Raw genomic sequence first — 17,529 nt, 5'->3', positions numbered from 1 at the left:
TGTAGAAAGCAGGGTCACTACCCACTGTTTACAGTTTTGTAAACAGTATTTAAAATATTTAAAAAATAAAACGCCATTTTTCTTGAATAACATTGAAAATTACTGATGCGACGCTTCGTGTCTTACTGACTCGAGAATGTATTCGTTTTTTAATTTTGTATTTGGAACGGCTACGACGCCTATTATATTTAATCTGTGGCGAAACTATAAGGGTTCCTTGTTGACTACGGAACCCTAAAAACGATGATTTTACATATCCCTCGCATGCTACAACCTCGCAAACCTCTTTAGTCTTGGACAAGATCACTTTCGCTTGAATTGCATATGAATTGTAAAGCAGTGTGTCGCCGCACAAATACTTAATATAAACAGGCGCGTAGGAGTGCGACACTGGCTCCTGATGGCTGCCGAAAACAATAGCTTTAAATTATTTATGTACCTTACTTCCTGGGTTTTTTTTTCAATTTCCACGAACTGGCAAAAATATACTGAAATGGAAAAACTTACTTTGCTACTGCTAGCTAGCGACCCTTTATGTTTAATCTTGATCGATGTTTTTTTTTTATTTAAAGGTTGCCACGAAGCTAAGCAGCAAGTAATGTCATGAACTAAGAACCCACTACCAAGAAAATATTAAAAAAAATATGCTTTATAGTTGAACGAGTAACTTGAAACCTACTACCTCCTAAACGTTTCCTACGCGTTCAAACACTAATGCTAGCCAGTCACAATCCAATAAGCTCACGTGCCTGCAGAGCTAACAGCAGGACATCCGATAAAACTGATCGTGTCGTGTGTTGATCGCGATTTACATGACATCATGTAGATCGCGACCAACACTATCAGTTTTATCGGATGCCCAGCCATTAACGCTGAAAACTCATAAACTACATTATACTACTATAACTACATTATTGGATGGTCAAAATCAAAAAATCAAAATCAAAAATCATTTATTTCAAGTAGGCTCAGTTTACAAGCACTTTTGACACGTCAGTTGACTATTTGTAAAGATTCTACCACCGGTTCGTAAGGCAGGTTCTGCTGAGAAGATACCGGCAAGATACACAACAGTTGCTCTTTTGAAAAAGTCATACAGTATTATAATTTACAATTGATAACAATAAGTGGTCAGTGGCTGACATAAAGTTTTGTTACTGTACTTGTGCTATGCTCAGTTTTGTTACCTATGTGTAACACGACTTTCCTATAGTGCCGTGTTACTCAGTGTTTCTATGTTGTCTGTGGTTATATCTATAGAGTCGGTCGCCATGTTTTTTTCGTAATGACAGAGAGGAACGGATTGTAGAAGGGCGCGTAATGTGTGTTAATATTTTTATTAATTGTGATTTAGATTATTTTAGTTGGTTATTTGTGAATATTAATTAATGTTAAATACTACTAAAGCATTAGTAGCGAAGTACATAATTAATTCATGCGTAATTGATTTTAGCGATTTTAATTTTGTGAACACGAATACTGCTTGAATAAACGGTTAAATCTGTGATTGTAATATAATGATTTTTATTTAATTAACCATTTCAGAGATTCATTTTACATATGGTAGAAGCATAGGTTGAGGAACTTCAAGCTTTTATAACATATATTTGACGGCCTCCGTGACGCAGTGGTATGAGCGGTGGATTTACAAGACGCAGGTCCTGCGTTCGATCCCCGGCTGGGTCGATTGAGATTTTCTTAATTGGTCCAGGTCTGGCTGGTTACCACCCTACCGACAAAGACGTACCGCCAAGCGATTTATCCGGTATGATGTCGTGTAGAAACCGAAAGGAGTGTGGGTTTTCAACCTCCTCCTAAAACAAGTTAGCACGCTTCCATCTTAGACTGCATCATCACTTACCATCAGGTGAGATTGTAGTCAAGGGTTAACTTGTAAAGAATAAAAAAAAAACATCACGCAGGTGTGGACCTCTCAGGCCCCCAATCTATAGATATTGACTGCACAACTCTTACTACCCGCTTATTCTTTACTTGTTGTTCCAGTATTCTGTAGTGGGTGGTATTCATACGCAAATGCGGTTAACAAAGAGGTTTACATAGGAAATTGTGTGAAATCTCTTTTGTACGAAAATTTTTACAAAAGCGGATATTTTACAACGTTTCCCATTGACGGGTTCTATGAATACACTGCAGTCTGTTCTTTGGGAGGCAATTGTTATCAAACACTATATTTCTTAATTTTTTTTTGTACACAGTATTGTTTATAGTTATAGTGTAACTAAAATTGACTATAAATAATATTAATAATGAAATTCAATCGAGTTTATGTTACACCGTAAGGTTAAAGTAAAAAAATTAAAAAAATGTAGTTTATTTTACACTAGCTGGCACCGCGCGGTTTCACCCGCGTAGTTCCCGTTCCCGTAGGAATACAGAGATAATATATAGCCTTCCTCGATAAATGGGCTATCTAACACTGAAATAATTTTTCAAATCGGACCTTTAGTTCCAGAGATTAGCGCGTTCAATCAAACAAACAAACAAACTCTTCAGCTTTATTATATTAGTATAGATTTAACATTATCGCTATAGGCATATTTTAACGGCCCTTTACAGGGTTCAGGTTCGAAATATCGGTCTGTCTGTCCGTATATCTGTCTTTATATACTTATTATATGATAACGATAATGGTCGAGGTGAAAAGTTATGATTATTATATGAATAACGATTAGAGTGAAAGAGGTGAAGTACCTAAAGTATTTATATTTAATGTCTTAACTTTGTCAATAATGATAGTTTCTATATAGAAAATTAATATATGAATAATACAGTACAATGCCATATCGGCCTTTTCGGGTCAGGCACTATATATACTGTGACTAATATTGTAATGCGTTTTATCTATTCTAAGTACATATTATCATAAAATAAAACTTCAGTTTTGAAGTAAAACATATTACAAATATATCATTAGTGCATTAATAGAATGAAGTCAATTTGGTATTATTTTCCTAACAAGTTTGTTGCATAAAAGTACACATAAGCAGTATAGTAGATTGTACAAATAAAATTTCGCAAGGCGATAAAAAGTGCACACATTTCTATAGCCTCCTTATTAAAGTTAATGCCATGACCATTAATAATAATAATAATCAATTTGCCCGTATTTTAATCTCTATACTACAGCCTTTCTTGATGAGTTTTGTTTACCAACAAACAAATTAAAAATGAGGGTGTAAATCACTAATCATTTCACACCTAATAATAATTGCAATTAACTTGTGCTTAAATTAATGAAAATAAAGATTAATAAGCTTAGGACAATTAAATATAGTTAATATATTATAAATAACATTTTATAAACAAACCATACATAATTTAAAATAAATTAGTTATGAATTTTATACATTTTCTACCTTCATTTCTAATTTCTTTGTTGGTAAACAGTATCAATAAGGCTGTAGTAAGGTTCTCTATTTCTTCGGCATCTTTAATATCTTTGTTTCTAACCTATTCGAAAATTCAACTAAGTAGTAAGTTTGTTGCAAAATTTGTAACTCATATTTAAGTGTAAATTCACCCCCAATTGTAAATGACAAATACTACTATTATACAGCTGAAGAGCTTGTTTGTTTGTACGCGCTAATCTCAGGAACCGGTCCGTTTTGAAAACTCTTTTTTTTTTATTCTTTACATGTTAGCCCTTGACTACAATCACACCTGATGGTAAGTGATGATGGAGTCTAAGATGGAAGCGGGCTAACATGTTAGGAGGAGGATGAATATCCACACCGCTTTCGGTTTCTACACGACATCGTACCGGAACGCTAAATCACTTGGCGGTACGTCTTTGTCGGTAAGGTGGTAACTAGCCATACCTGGACCAATTAAGAAAATCTCAATAGGTTTTATATCATCCCCGTATTTCTACGGAAACGGGAACCACGCGGATGAAGCCGTGCGGCGCCAGATAGTCTCTTATAAAAAAATTTTCGCATTTCGCAACGTTTCAATTGCATTGACTCAATGAATGAATAAACTGGCGAATAATAGGACGCTCCCTGAATAGAAAGTAATTCAGTTATATGCACCTTTTGTAATGGAGACCCAGCGAGGTCAATGACCCCGCCCCCGCGCTTAATATAGATGTGATTTATTAAGACTGGACATTAGACTTGCTATGTATTTGCAGCAATAATAGCTCAAAAATAACCGGCCATAATTTAGCACTTTAATCCCTTCTGTAATACACTAAAATACCGATAACAATTCCCTACGATATTGCATGTAGGGAAGGAACCCCAAACATTTTTTTTACATAAACAAGCGCGCTGCATTTACCCCTGATGGTAATGATGCAGCCTATGGTAGAACGCGCTTGCCTAGAAGATGCCTATTCACTCTTGACTCAAAGATATCCATATTGTAGGTGGTGGGGAAAACGGAAGCTAGGAGAGCATTCCACATCTTTGCAGTGCGTATAAGAAAAGAGGAACTAAACCGCTTAGTACGCGTCTGAGGAATATAAATGACGTAGCGGTGTAGGTGTCTAAAATGAAATGAAAAAAAAACTCTTAATTCTGATAATGTCATGAGATATTGACACGAAAATGTTTTCCTACATCAAATTATCATTAACAACTCAGTTTAGGCTAGTCCACCACGCTAGCCCAATGCGGATTAGCAGAATTGACACACGTAGATAATTAGATACGTCGAGTATATAGATAATAGTAATTATTACTAATAAAAAAAAAGAATTAAAGATAAAGCTGTAACCAACTTCAACAAAATATGTTTGACTACTATGCCGATTATAAGTACTAATTATTATAATTATTAGACAGTCCAACGTTGCAGACATTCATTCAATTTGCTAAAAGCATAAGCCGGTTTAAAAATAAATATTTGATTCACTAAGAAGTTTATAAACCAAAAAGCCGGAGTCAGGCTGAGGGGGGGGGGGGCAACGGTGACGTAATAGAAACATCTAGGCCACCCTCGGCTGCAGCAGAAATAGACGCGAATGTCTTGCCTATTTTTACTAACTAGACTTGTGAATTGTTTAGTGGACGTATAACAGAGAGCCGTGATAGCCCAGTGGATATGACCTCTGCTTCCAATTCTGGAGGGTGTGGGCTCCAGTCCGGATCATGTACCTCCAACTTTTCACTTATGTACATTTTAAGAAATTAAATATCACGTGTCTCAAGTGAAGGAAAAAAATCGTGAGAAAACCTGCATAACAGAGAATTTTCTTAATGGGGATGATGACTAGGTTTGAATATATTGATTTTTATGATACATTCGGGTAAATAAGGTCAATGTTAAGTAATTTATACATAAAAAGCAAAGATTGTCTGGATATTTGCAAAAAAATAAGATTATAAAATTTCAAAATCTATTAAATTTTTTTTATCGTAATTAGATGAAAATTCATACAGTTTTAGCTTCCTTATATTAAATGTGACATTATTCAATAAATGAACTATAAACATAAACGCACAAATAACAAAGATATTAGTAATTTTGTTTGAACGCCCATACAAACCTAACGATCAGCGAGCCAACGACGTCACTAAATCGTGCCATTTTGTATGGGGCGTTTTTCAGAGATCCGCGGCAGCGCTGCAAATCTGACCCTTTAAATCCCTGTAGCTCCGAAAGTAATGATCGCAGATACCCTGTTGCTTTTACAAAATTGCTTTGCTATTAGTAAACTCTTAATTTATATACAATTTAAAAAACTGTCATCATCCCTGTGTGAAGTCTGCCAATCCGCATTGGGCCAGCGTGGTGGACTATTGGCCTAACCCCTCTCATTCTGAGAGGAGACTCGAGCTCAGCAGTGAGCCGAATATGGGTTGATAACGATTGTCTAAGATCCGTATCCGGAATCGGAGGCAGAGGTTTCCACTGGGCTATCACGGCTTCTCTTAGACAATGAGGTAAGTTAAATAAATAGCTTGTATTATAATAATAAATCAAACAGTTTCAGTGACCTAAAAATGTCAGCTATAGAGCACCTTTTAGCTTATCTCGTGTCTTTGTCTCAATGCCATTTTCACGTGTCTTACCTGTCGCGTCTCCAACGGTGTTGTACGGGGAAAATGCTTTTCGTTTATTTCTGAACTAGTTGTGCCTCGCAACTCATATACATATATCACTCGCGTATAATTTTCACTTAATGTGGTTCCCGTTCCCGTAGGAATACGGGGATAATATATAGTCTCCTCTCAGAATGAGAGGGGTTAGGCCAATAGTCCACCACGCTGGCCCAATGCGGATTGGCAGACTTCACACACGCAGAGAATTAAGATAATTCTCTGGTATGCAGATTTCCTCCGATGTTTTCCTTCACCGCTTGAGACACGTGATATTTAATTTCTTAAAATGCACACGACTGCAAAGTTGGAGTGCATGCCCCGGACCGGATTCAAACCCACACCCTCCGGAATCGGAGGCAGAGGTCATATCCACTGGGCTATCACGGCTCCTCTTAACTAACTTAACTTCCTTCAAACTATTAAATAATAAATTTACAGTTGGCGTGCGACCGTTAGAGGATGAAGTCGTGGGGCGAAGCGCTGGGGCGCAGCGCCGGGGCGCAGTTCTCGCGCGTGGGGCGGCTGCGGCGCGCGCTGCTGCTGCTGGCTGCCGCCGCCTGCACCGCCGCAGCGCTGCTGTACTGGCGCCAGCAGGCCGACTCCGCGCACCGCCCGCTGCACTCGCTCTACGCGTATGTACACCTATCATCACTTGCTACTTATTCAGCGTGTCGTAGTAGTTATCAAAACATATTCAGTCAGAGCACGAGTCTTCTCTCTCAGAAAGAGAGGGATTACCCGAATGGTCCACCACGCTGGCCCAAAGTCGTCGCATCGCATGTAGCTTACTTTGCCGTGGGAATACCTTATCAGCCGATACCTTATCAGCCAATAGACGTCCACTGCTGGACATAGGCCTTTTGAATGGACCTCGAAACACAACAATCTCGAGCCGCCAGCATCTAGCGGCCGTGGAAATATGGGGATAAAATATAGCCCTGTAGTGAAATATTTTTTCAAATTTAGTAATTTCAAAACCAAATACAAACAAACAATTTAATTCAATGCAAACAAACAATCAAATCTTTCCTCTTTATATTATTAGTATAGTTATAAGTCGGTAAAGAAAAATTGACGACTAACGACATCAAGGGAGTCGCAGAGATTTGCTGGATGCAGGTGGGTCAGGATCGAGATCAGGAACGAAATTCTTCTTTCGAGAGGTTAGAGCAGTATCATCTATGGGTTAGACTATATTTATTTAGAGTATATTTGCCGTAATATTTCTTACTGTTTTTTACGGTCTAATCTAAAGCGCAGACCTTAGCCAATCTAGAAAATATTAAAATCTCAAATTGAGCCTAGCTGAGTATAACTTAAATAAAATATTAACCCTCGCTGTTGTAATCTAATATGCCATAACGTTAATACAATTCTCGTATCATTTTCAGGAATGTTGCGCCACAATGGTCATGGATCTGCAGAAACGACCGCTGCGAGCGGTTCCTCGCGACGGAGACGCCGGTGCTCCAGTCGCTGCCGACTTGCAACATGCTGTGCGCCTCCACCCAGCTGTGGCCGCAGCCCACCGGCCCCGTCAGCCTGGCCACCGCCGCCGCGCACGTCAGCGCCCACGGCTTCTCGTTGCAAGTGGTGGCATCCCCTTCGCGAGAAATCAAGGACCATCTCGCGGACGCCTTCAATTTGATGGTCGAAGACTTGAAGGCCCTCGAAAGAAATGCAGGCTTGGACGGCCGACGGTCGAGTTCGGGAACCCCTCGCGACGTCGTCGTGCGAGTCAACGTCAACGGCACGGCAGATCCGCGGATGCGACAGGACACCGACGAAACTTACAAACTGACGCTCCGCCCTGTCGCCCACACGCTGGTGGTCGACCTCGCCGCACGATCGTTCGTCGGCGCGCGGCACGGCTTCGAGACTCTGTCGCAACTCGTCTGGCTCGACCCTTACGCTGCGTCGCTTCTGATCCTCGAAGCGGCGACCGTGGAGGACGGACCGCGGTTCAGATATCGGGGACTATTGTTGGACACCGCACGAAACTTCTTTCCCGTGAGTGACATACTGCGGACGATCGACGCGATGGGAGCGTGTAAGCTGAACACGTTTCATTGGCACGTCAGTGATTCACAATCGTTTCCCTTGCGACTGAACAGTGCGCCGCAGTTGGCGCAGCACGGCGCGTACGGGCCCGGCGCCGTTTACACCACCGATGACGTCAGGACTGTAGTGCGGAGGGCCAGGTTACGGGGAATCCGGGTCCTCATCGAAGTAGATGCGCCCGCACACGTCGGCAGGGCGTGGACCTGGGGACCGGTCGCCGGTCTGGGTCATCTGGCGCACTGCGTGGAGGTGGAGCCCTGGAGTACATACTGCGGCGAGCCTCCGTGTGGTCAGCTCAACCCGCGAAACCCTAACGTGTACGCTATTCTCGAACGCGTGTACGCGGAGATCATTCAGCTGACGGGAGTCGATGACATATTTCACCTGGGCGGCGACGAGGTGTCGGAACGCTGTTGGGCGCAACATTTCAACGATACGGACCCCATGGAGCTGTGGTTCGACTTCACGAAGCGCGCGATGCGAGCGCTGGAACGCGCCAACGGCGGGAAGCTTCCAGAGTTGACGCTGCTTTGGTCGTCTCGCCTCACGCACACGCCGTACCTCGAGCGTCTCGACAAGAAACACTTCGGAGTGCAGATATGGGGTTCCTCGCGGTGGCCGGAATCCCGTGCGGTGTTAGACGCTGGATATCGTTCAATTCTGTCGCATGTAGATGCGTGGTATTTGGACTGCGGTTTCGGTTCGTGGCGCGACAGCTCGGACGGCCACTGCGGGCCGTACCGCTCGTGGCAGCAGATCTACGAACATCGGCCTTGGATAGAGGAGATGCCGGGGCTGACGGCGGGCGTGGAGCCGTGGCGGATAGACGGGGGGGCGGCGTGTCAGTGGACGGAGCAGCTGGGGTCAGGTGGACTGGACGCACGTGTATGGCCGCGAACCGCCGCGCTGGCAGAGCGGCTGTGGTCCGACCGCTCGGAGGGAGCCACGGCGGACGTTTACTTGCGACTGGACACGCAGCGGACGCGGTTGTTGGCCAAAGGAATCCACGCAGCGCCGCTGTGGCCGCGCTGGTGCTCACACAACCCGCACGCCTGCCTCTAGCTTTAAATTACTCATCCTCGACGAGGAGGGAATTTTATACAATGGCTTCGAACGCCGCGCTGGCGTCTGCCGCTCGCACAAATTTGTGAAATCTAAATGCTTAGATAGCTCGACAAATTGTTTTTGTTACTGACCGTTGTGGGACATGACTCATTCTTGGGTCCCGATACTCGATGGCATCCGGGCGCTACTGCAAAGTATAACATCAGATCTGTTCGTTTTTAAGATGTGTATGTGTGACGTCACACAGACCCCGGCAAAATAGTTGAACCAAAATGAAATGCCTGCGCAAATACAATTATTACAAAAAAATTAGACGCGTCCACCGTAGTTTCTCGGTAAATTAAATGAGTAATTGAAAGTACGCGATTTGAGTTTAGCGAGAAAATTGCAGAGATCACATGTGGTTCTTATTTTATTTTAATTTGTTTGTTGCATTTGAGAGTTTATTGCTTAAAGTAGGGCAAATTATTTGATAAAAATTATCACTCGAGGACTGGTTATATGGAAAAAATTTTACGAATTTTTTTTTTAATTTTTTATAGGTTAATGTTGATTATTAGTCTATTATGATATTAATTTACGTAATTGTAGTTATTGTTAAATCTTGTAATACAAATTAGGAAAAAAAATGTATTTGCGGATGTCAAGGTACGTGCTCAGACCAATTATTGTATAGGACCTGCCTCACTAGACGTTACTTTTCTGTGAAAGTATATGATCAACGATCTAATGCGGTTATAAAAACTGTCTCTATACTATCGATGTTAAATAGTTGTAATCGTATTCGTCGGTTAAAGCGCTCCGTAAAAATACCTTTTTGTGTAATTGAATTGTGTAAAAAACCTTTGACTATAGTAATGACTCTGATGCCAAACGGAATCGGGGCCCAGTTTTAGTGTTATTTTAGTTGTGTGTACATAGTAATAAATTGTTATAGATGTAGGCAACAATGACATTAGATACATATTTGTACAGTGCTTCGTAGCAACATTTAGATAATTAATTTAATAAATCTGTAATATTTCTTAATTTACACCTAAGTGAAAAATGTACTTGTAATATTATAACGAAAATACTAAATTACATAATATGATATTATTAATAGGTACGTACAATTTGACTGCCATTCTAATCACAATTTAAATTTCATTTCGTTTATTAATATTGCACAATGTGACATTACGTATTATAATAATGCTATGCTATAATTCAATAAATACATAAAATATATACATTATTTGTTATGAGTAAAACTAGACTAATTGGTTCTAAATTATTCTGTTATTACCATTGACCTCTTATAATAAAAGGACGCACAATCATGTAGAAAATTTCACTTAAAAACTGGTCAATTTTGCTTTGACAGTTTTATTATTGGTAAAGAAAATTATACCTAAAAACCTTTGAATGTAATCCAATATTCAATTTAATCCCAAATTTAGAGCAAATTCAACCTTAAGGAATGAGTTTAAGGTTGAATTTGCATATGAGACTACCTGAATTGAGTGCCAAGGAGTTGTGTTTGGCACTCATTGAGTAGGAACGTTTTTTTGTCGCTAATGTGCATCCACTTTAATAGGAGATCGATGGTTATTACCAATAATATGTCTAAGCACAATCACTAGGTAACAGTTATAACTAGGGTTGCCAACAAATACATATTTTTTCATTCATTTTGTGTCTGAGTACTATATTACACTGTTGAAGAAATATATAGTAGTTAGTAGCGTATCCGAGTATGTATAATGTATATCTTATCGTGTTCCAAACTTTAAAAAAATGTACTTTTGCTTTCATTAATTTTAAAATTATAAACGTGAAAATCCATGTGACACTCTTATTTTAGTAAAAAATAATCTTGAAAAGTGCAAGAATAGTTTTAATATACTCGTAAAAATAAATAGGCAACAAATATAAATAAATTATCATTGTATTTTAATTATCCAAAAATATACTAAGTATATTTTCTTTAAGTGTACTACATTTTTACACTGTTTTTTGATACTATATTTTTTTACAGCTTCGATTTAAAAATACAATGTTCGCAACCCTAGTTATAACCATTTGTGGTTGGTTATACTGTAACTTTAATTGACCTTTCCAAATTTGTCTATTAAAAAAGTACTGTATTACTTTTAATTGTCAATTTAGAGATATATTGTGTTCAACTTAATCAGCACTATTAAATGGATCTTGTTTATTGTAGATACTTGTATTAAAATAGTATTTGTACATCAAAGGTAAGTAAATTATGGCAAGTAAAGTTTGGAATAAACGGTTTTGGTATGTAGAGTCTAAGATTGTTATTATAACAGTGTTAATTTGGTTGTACGTAATTATTGTGCTTAATACATTGTCTCATCTTTCTATCCCTTTCCACATGGAAGATTGTGAAAAGGATAGCTATATTTTAAATCCTGTCAGTTTAGATATTTCCACACCTATTTTTTGTAAGTACCTAAACCAGATTTTTTAGATGATGTGCTAGTTAGTATACAGGGCACTGGGGAGTACATTGCAATTCTCTAAACATTGACAGGTCAAAAAATAGACCTGACCAGTATACTTATGATGACGACACGACATATATCGAACCAAGGGAAAGACAAATGCCGAGCAAAAGCGGCGGAATTGTAAATTCCTCTTTCCTCAGACAGACAGAGAGAGCCATATTTTAGATTCTTTGTAAGTGTGTATTATAAACCTACAGAAATAGAAAGCACTTTGTCGGATAGCGTTGCACTCTTTGATTGAAACACATGGTTTGCTAGTAGAAGAAATTAGTTCTATTTTTTTCTGCAACATTTTTTTATTTTCTGATTGGGCTATAAAGTAAAATATAATGCCAGTTTTACACTCTGTCCCAAGATTCCTCGGCGAGAATGTAGAGTTTACACATTAATCGTAATGTTGTTTCGCCAAATGACACATTTTATTTATTGATTATTATTTTTTTTATTTTTACTTGGAATAGTTAATTATGCACTAATTGTTAACAATTTACACACTGGTATTGAAATGCTAAGTTAAAATAATGTACATAATATATATACTGCCGAAACTTATAATTAATGGAAACCAAATTCTCAAGGTTTCGATTTAAGAAAACACTTATTTTAGAAGAAATCAAAAAATAGTTGAAGCATTAAAATATAAAGTCTACTAACAGCTATTGATATTATTCTTAGATTATGGATTGTTGGAGTTATTATTTATTTATAATTAATTATTAATTATTGTTCTCAATATGATTAAGATTGACGATACTAAAGTGTTTTTCAGATAGCATCGGTACAGTGACAGTCGCCTGTGTGAGGTTCATAATACGTACTATTATTGTGAATCGCGGCAAACTTTCAACAGTGAAACGAACTGTCATCTGCACCATCCTACATGAAACGAACTGTAAAGTTCCCAACTGAAAATACTGTGCATCTTAGTAAGATTCAAATTATTTTGAGTCGGGATTTCTCAATAAGGTGTCAGTTACGTAGGATGAACGCACCATATATAATAAAAGCATTTAATATCTATCTTTATTTGGAATAAGCGCCTGCTATAGCCAGACTTATCTCATTTTATTCAAACTTTTTATACAACACTTCACAGAACATGCAAGAATACGTTCTACAAAGTGCCGTTCTGTGACCACCAACCTGCTGGCCTATTCACTGTTTATTATAACCAGTAAACATCAAATCAATTGACAAAATATCATCTACCTACTATAAGATATCCACCAGTAAGCACTGGATGACATTAATTGTTACATAGAATCTTAATTTTCAACCGACTTCAAAAAAAGGAGAATTGACAATTTTGATTTTTTTTCTTCAGATTGGTCTCATTTCATTTTCATGAAAATCGGTTATAATCAAAATAACTGAAATACATCTTTGAAGTCGGTTCAATTTTTATGTAAAAAAGATGATGTATATGTCAACTAGCATTATATGTCAAAGATAGTTTTTTTTTACCTATACTATACCTATGAAAGGAGTGAGAAAGTACTGACAAATTTTCAGCATTTATAAAATGCGGTATGTCTGGTTGTGCTGGCCTTCGTTCCAATAGCAAATCCAAGATGTTAGCCACAGAAATATATGTACAGACACAAAATATTTATGTATGTAATGTAATGTAATTTATACAAAAAAAAATATCGTTGGATGCATTCTCTAACTGTAATATAACTTATAAACGAGAATGAAATTATGTTCTTCCGTGGTAATATTCTTAAAATATTGAGCAACTTTGCGTCCTATGGGCTATGGCTGACATTCTGACAAATAAAAAAAATGCGATGGGCCTGATCACCTTTATGTACTGTAGTTTAGAAAGTGTTATCGCCGCGTTGCAACGACTTCAGTGTGTTCGTGGCGTTCGAGCCGTCCACATCTCTTTATGTGTAATTCTTTATGGGTTTCTTGGGATAGGCGGGGAGAGTGACTTGAGTGGCTAAAGGGGAGAATTTGTATAACAGTCAAAGGCGCCTTTAACCCTACACACAACGTTCACAAGTGCGTGACTTCACTCAAGGTCATTCTCTGCCATTCTAGGGTCTTATTTTGGTTACAGTTTGATTTGTTAATTAAGTTGTCCTGACAAATGTTCTGAAACATACCTTTTTTCGAAATTAGTTTTCTTATTTTTGTAATCACTTTTGAGTCTGCTGAAAAAAGATATTTCGACAATAATAATAATCAATATACCTACAATTAATATAATTATGTTTATATTTAGTTTCATGTAATGATAATATTTAGTGTCAAGATCCCTAACTTTCTTATTCAATCGGTGTCTGGACGAGAGACCTTGAAACGATAGTTGAGGATATGTTTACACGCGGTTTTTCTTTTGTTTATGTATACAGTTTGACACTAGGTAACATAGATAACGTTTATGTTTGGTGAGTTTTATAAATTATGAAAAATGTCTCAATAGAACATTAATAAGCTAAAAATCCGTTAGAGATCCTCCAAAACTTGTAAAACACCATTTGTATACGTGTATTAGGCAAATAAAATTTCATTTCATTTCAAAAAGCAACGGATAGTGATCCGAATCTTTCTTCACCTTCGGATATCTGCGAAAAATGCAATAGACATAATAATATCATACAAAAATATGCATTTGATCATACGCGGTGTATTGCCCTGCCGCGGCGCCACGTAACCGGAGACACCTAAAATCGTGTATTGTGCAACTTATTGCACGATGTTATAAACGTCAAAAAGATGGCATCCAACTATACCTGCCTGCACGTAGGACGCAAGTTTGCTCACCATGGTCGAAGGTGTTGTAGTTTTCGCTGCAAAAACTCAACATTAAATCTTAAATACTCAATTACGCTGTAATCACAATTTTATTCAAACTATTTAGTTCGTAGATGGCCCTATATATAGAATGAGATAATTGCATACTTTTGTTGTACGCAAATCTAAGTGAAAGCACAAATATTTACCTCGATATTTAAAGTTGTTGTATATCTATTTAAACTAATGACTCAAATTGATGATACATCTAACATTATAAAGCTCAAACTTACACAACTTAAAAACTTAAGTTAAACTTAAAAACACAACTTAAAAAAAAACGTGTAGTAGCCGAGTGAAGAGCCTAACGTAATTGTCTACGGCCCGAATTAATAAACGGTCCTCAATATCGAGTTATTGAGTTCAGTGTGCCCAGTGGGAGTTTTCATACTGTTACTATCGCGTTGACGTAAACGCAAATTTATATGGAATAGAAACAGTTGTGCAGTAGTGCCACTAGATGGCGCTGTTTCAATTCCTTAGAAATTCGCGTTTACGTTAACGTGATAGTATCAGTATCAAACTGCCACTAGGCCCTCAGTAACGTTTATTCATACGGGCCTACGTGTCGTCCAACTCTACGTGAATGCATTCCAAAACATGTTAAGAGTGTGCAATATGTAATTTGGTGGTTACAAATGGTTCTGGATCTCAGATGCTGGAAAAGTTAGGAGCCTGATATTTGGGCAAATGATATTTCAAAGTGTTAGGTTCGTTATGACTATACAAAATACACAATTTGTAAAACTTTTCTGGATAGTTTATTTTTTTGAAAATTACATATTTTGCTCACATTTTGCTTTCAATCCCAGGAAAAGCAAACTTATTTTGTTAAATATTATATTGTTTTGTATAGAAAATTAGGTATATATCTTGAACATGGCCATTTTGTTTTTCGTTATGTTGTTTAATTTACTTGCAATTAGGTAAAAATGGTTTTGGCGCTCACTTCATAAAATTCGAGTCGCGCGTCAATCGCTCCGTGCTTTTCACTCACGTGAAAGTCATAATTCATAAAATGTATACTATTTCAAACGGCGGCGCGGCGTCCCAAATGGGTTAAAATCCAGCATTCCAGGCTATTTGGAGCTTCCAAGACGTAGATGACCTAAGGCAAACTAGGCACGACAACAGGGGCGCCAGATAACAAAAGGGCGGATACTAAAACCTTTATAAGAAAGAAATTAGGTATAGTTTTATGATGGTCACATGTAGGTTTTTTTTAATTTGCCGTGTTTTTCAGATCACACTTTCCTTTGCCAGAGTTTACTAGGTAGGTACTAGTTGAAATTAATAATATGACCGCTTGGAGACGCCGATGAAATGCTTGCATATGGCGATATCGTAGTTTAGGAATCTATCAGGTTTATCGCAGTAATATTACATCTGCCTTTTCAACTGGACACTATTTACCTATGATAAACTTAGATTTGCGTATAACTGAATAAATGCTAATAGATAATATATTAACAGGCACAATTTTGTACATTTTGTAAGTAATGTTTGGTGCTATAGTGGTTTTGTGGTGTACTTCTATAAATAAATAAGTTGAAACAAATTTTGTTTGCTTTTATTACGATTTTCAAAAACTTGCTCTATTATAAATGTGTACAGGTCCCAGGCCATCCAAGAAGGAATAATGAGTTTTATTTCATCACTAGCAGATGCCACGCGGTTTCACCAGTTCCCGAACTCGTAGAAATACGTGAAAAAATATAGCCTGTAGCACTTGGGGATAGTGTAGCTTCCCAACAGTGAAATAGTTTTTCAACTCGGTTGTGTCAACAACAATGCAAACAAACAAACAATCAAATCTTTAATCTTTACAATTTTAGTATAGACTATAGAATCAGTCTTTTAACAGCTCACGACTCGAACTTACACTGTGATCTTGTCTCTTTTTTTTTACTATATAAAATAGTGAGTGAGCACACTAGTAAACAGTGGCGTAAGCACATATTAATAGGATATTAAGTAAGTATATCATGTGAGGACTATTGGATGACCTCAAGTGGTATTTTTTATGTGAGACTAGCGGACGTCCGCGTGGAATTTAGTTTTTCACAAATCGTTCGGGAACCATAGATTTTTTCCGGGATAAAAAGTAGCCTATGTGTTAATTCATGCTAAAATATATATTAACACCAAATTTCAGCTAATTTGGTTCAGCAGTTGAGGCGTGAAAGAGTAACAAACATTCTTAGCATCAAAATCATCAGTTTTCGCAAATCTCGGGAAACCTATCGTGGGAATATCTACGTCTTCAATCAAATCCAACCAATTTAGATCTTGGCCGAGTAGTTCAGCGGATAATTCGGCCGGGTAATTTGTGCACGAAAGACCGCACCCCACGCGTTTTTTTTTCGTGTTGAACTGTTGAGTAAGTGCTGATGGCTCCATGTGGGACCACTACGACGTCACCGGGGGGTTTGGGCGATCGCGGATGCATTTCCTGATGAGACCCGAAGGCTGAAATAAAGATAGAGGACGGAACGACACTCTAAGGGCATCTCCTATGAAACTCGGACCTCGGCATAGAGGGCCGTTCGGGAGGGTGTAACCGTGACCTGAGTGAATCAGTCCGGATACCCCGAGATCGTGGGTTTTCTAACTCATCCCACGCATCTCTCTCCGGCGTACCGTCGCCTCACACGTAATGATTTTATAGTAATTTATGACGCCCGCAGTTAATTTCCGAGATTTCATAAAGTTATCATCGGACTAAAGGTATTGGTGCATATTCGTCTGTAGGTAGTCGACCAGTATCTAAATGAATAATATGTCGTACATGAATACGCGAATCAAAGAATACTTCACGCGTATATAAATCCGCATACAGATTGTAAAGGCAAAACATAGAAATTGAATTCATTTTGAAATTGCGCCACCTCTTTTAAATTTTCCGCTATAAAACGCCACAGACAATAACATACTTAGGCAGCGCTGATGGCGCCAGCTGTGGTAAGCTTTCACCGGTCAACCTATTGAATTTGGTGCGAAACTAGTCCTTTTATAATTAG

At 38.3% G+C, this 17,529-nt stretch overlaps 1 protein-coding gene across 2 annotated transcripts in view; it reads left to right on the top strand.

Annotated features, from left to right (window-relative positions):
* The window catches only part of LOC112052876 (probable beta-hexosaminidase fdl), a 118,357-nt gene extending 102,290 nt beyond the window's left edge, over positions 1-16,067 (top strand). For both annotated transcript variants that reach the window (XM_052887763.1, XM_052887762.1), the window contains 2 exons: positions 6,507-6,700; positions 7,460-16,067. In XM_052887763.1, the coding sequence (XP_052743723.1) occupies positions 6,528-6,700; positions 7,460-9,191 (1,905 nt within the window). In that variant the 5' untranslated portion in view covers positions 6,507-6,527 and the 3' untranslated portion in view covers positions 9,192-16,067. The remainder of the gene's footprint in view (positions 1-6,506; positions 6,701-7,459) is intronic.
* The last annotated feature ends 1,462 nt before the right edge of the window (positions 16,068-17,529 follow it).

Source organism: Bicyclus anynana, chromosome 20 (assembly GCF_947172395.1).
Source record: "Bicyclus anynana chromosome 20, ilBicAnyn1.1, whole genome shotgun sequence".
Taxonomy (NCBI): Eukaryota; Metazoa; Arthropoda; class Insecta; order Lepidoptera; family Nymphalidae; genus Bicyclus; species Bicyclus anynana.
The sequence above is the reverse complement of the archived record's forward strand: the minus strand, read 5'-3'. Positions and strand labels throughout refer to the sequence as shown.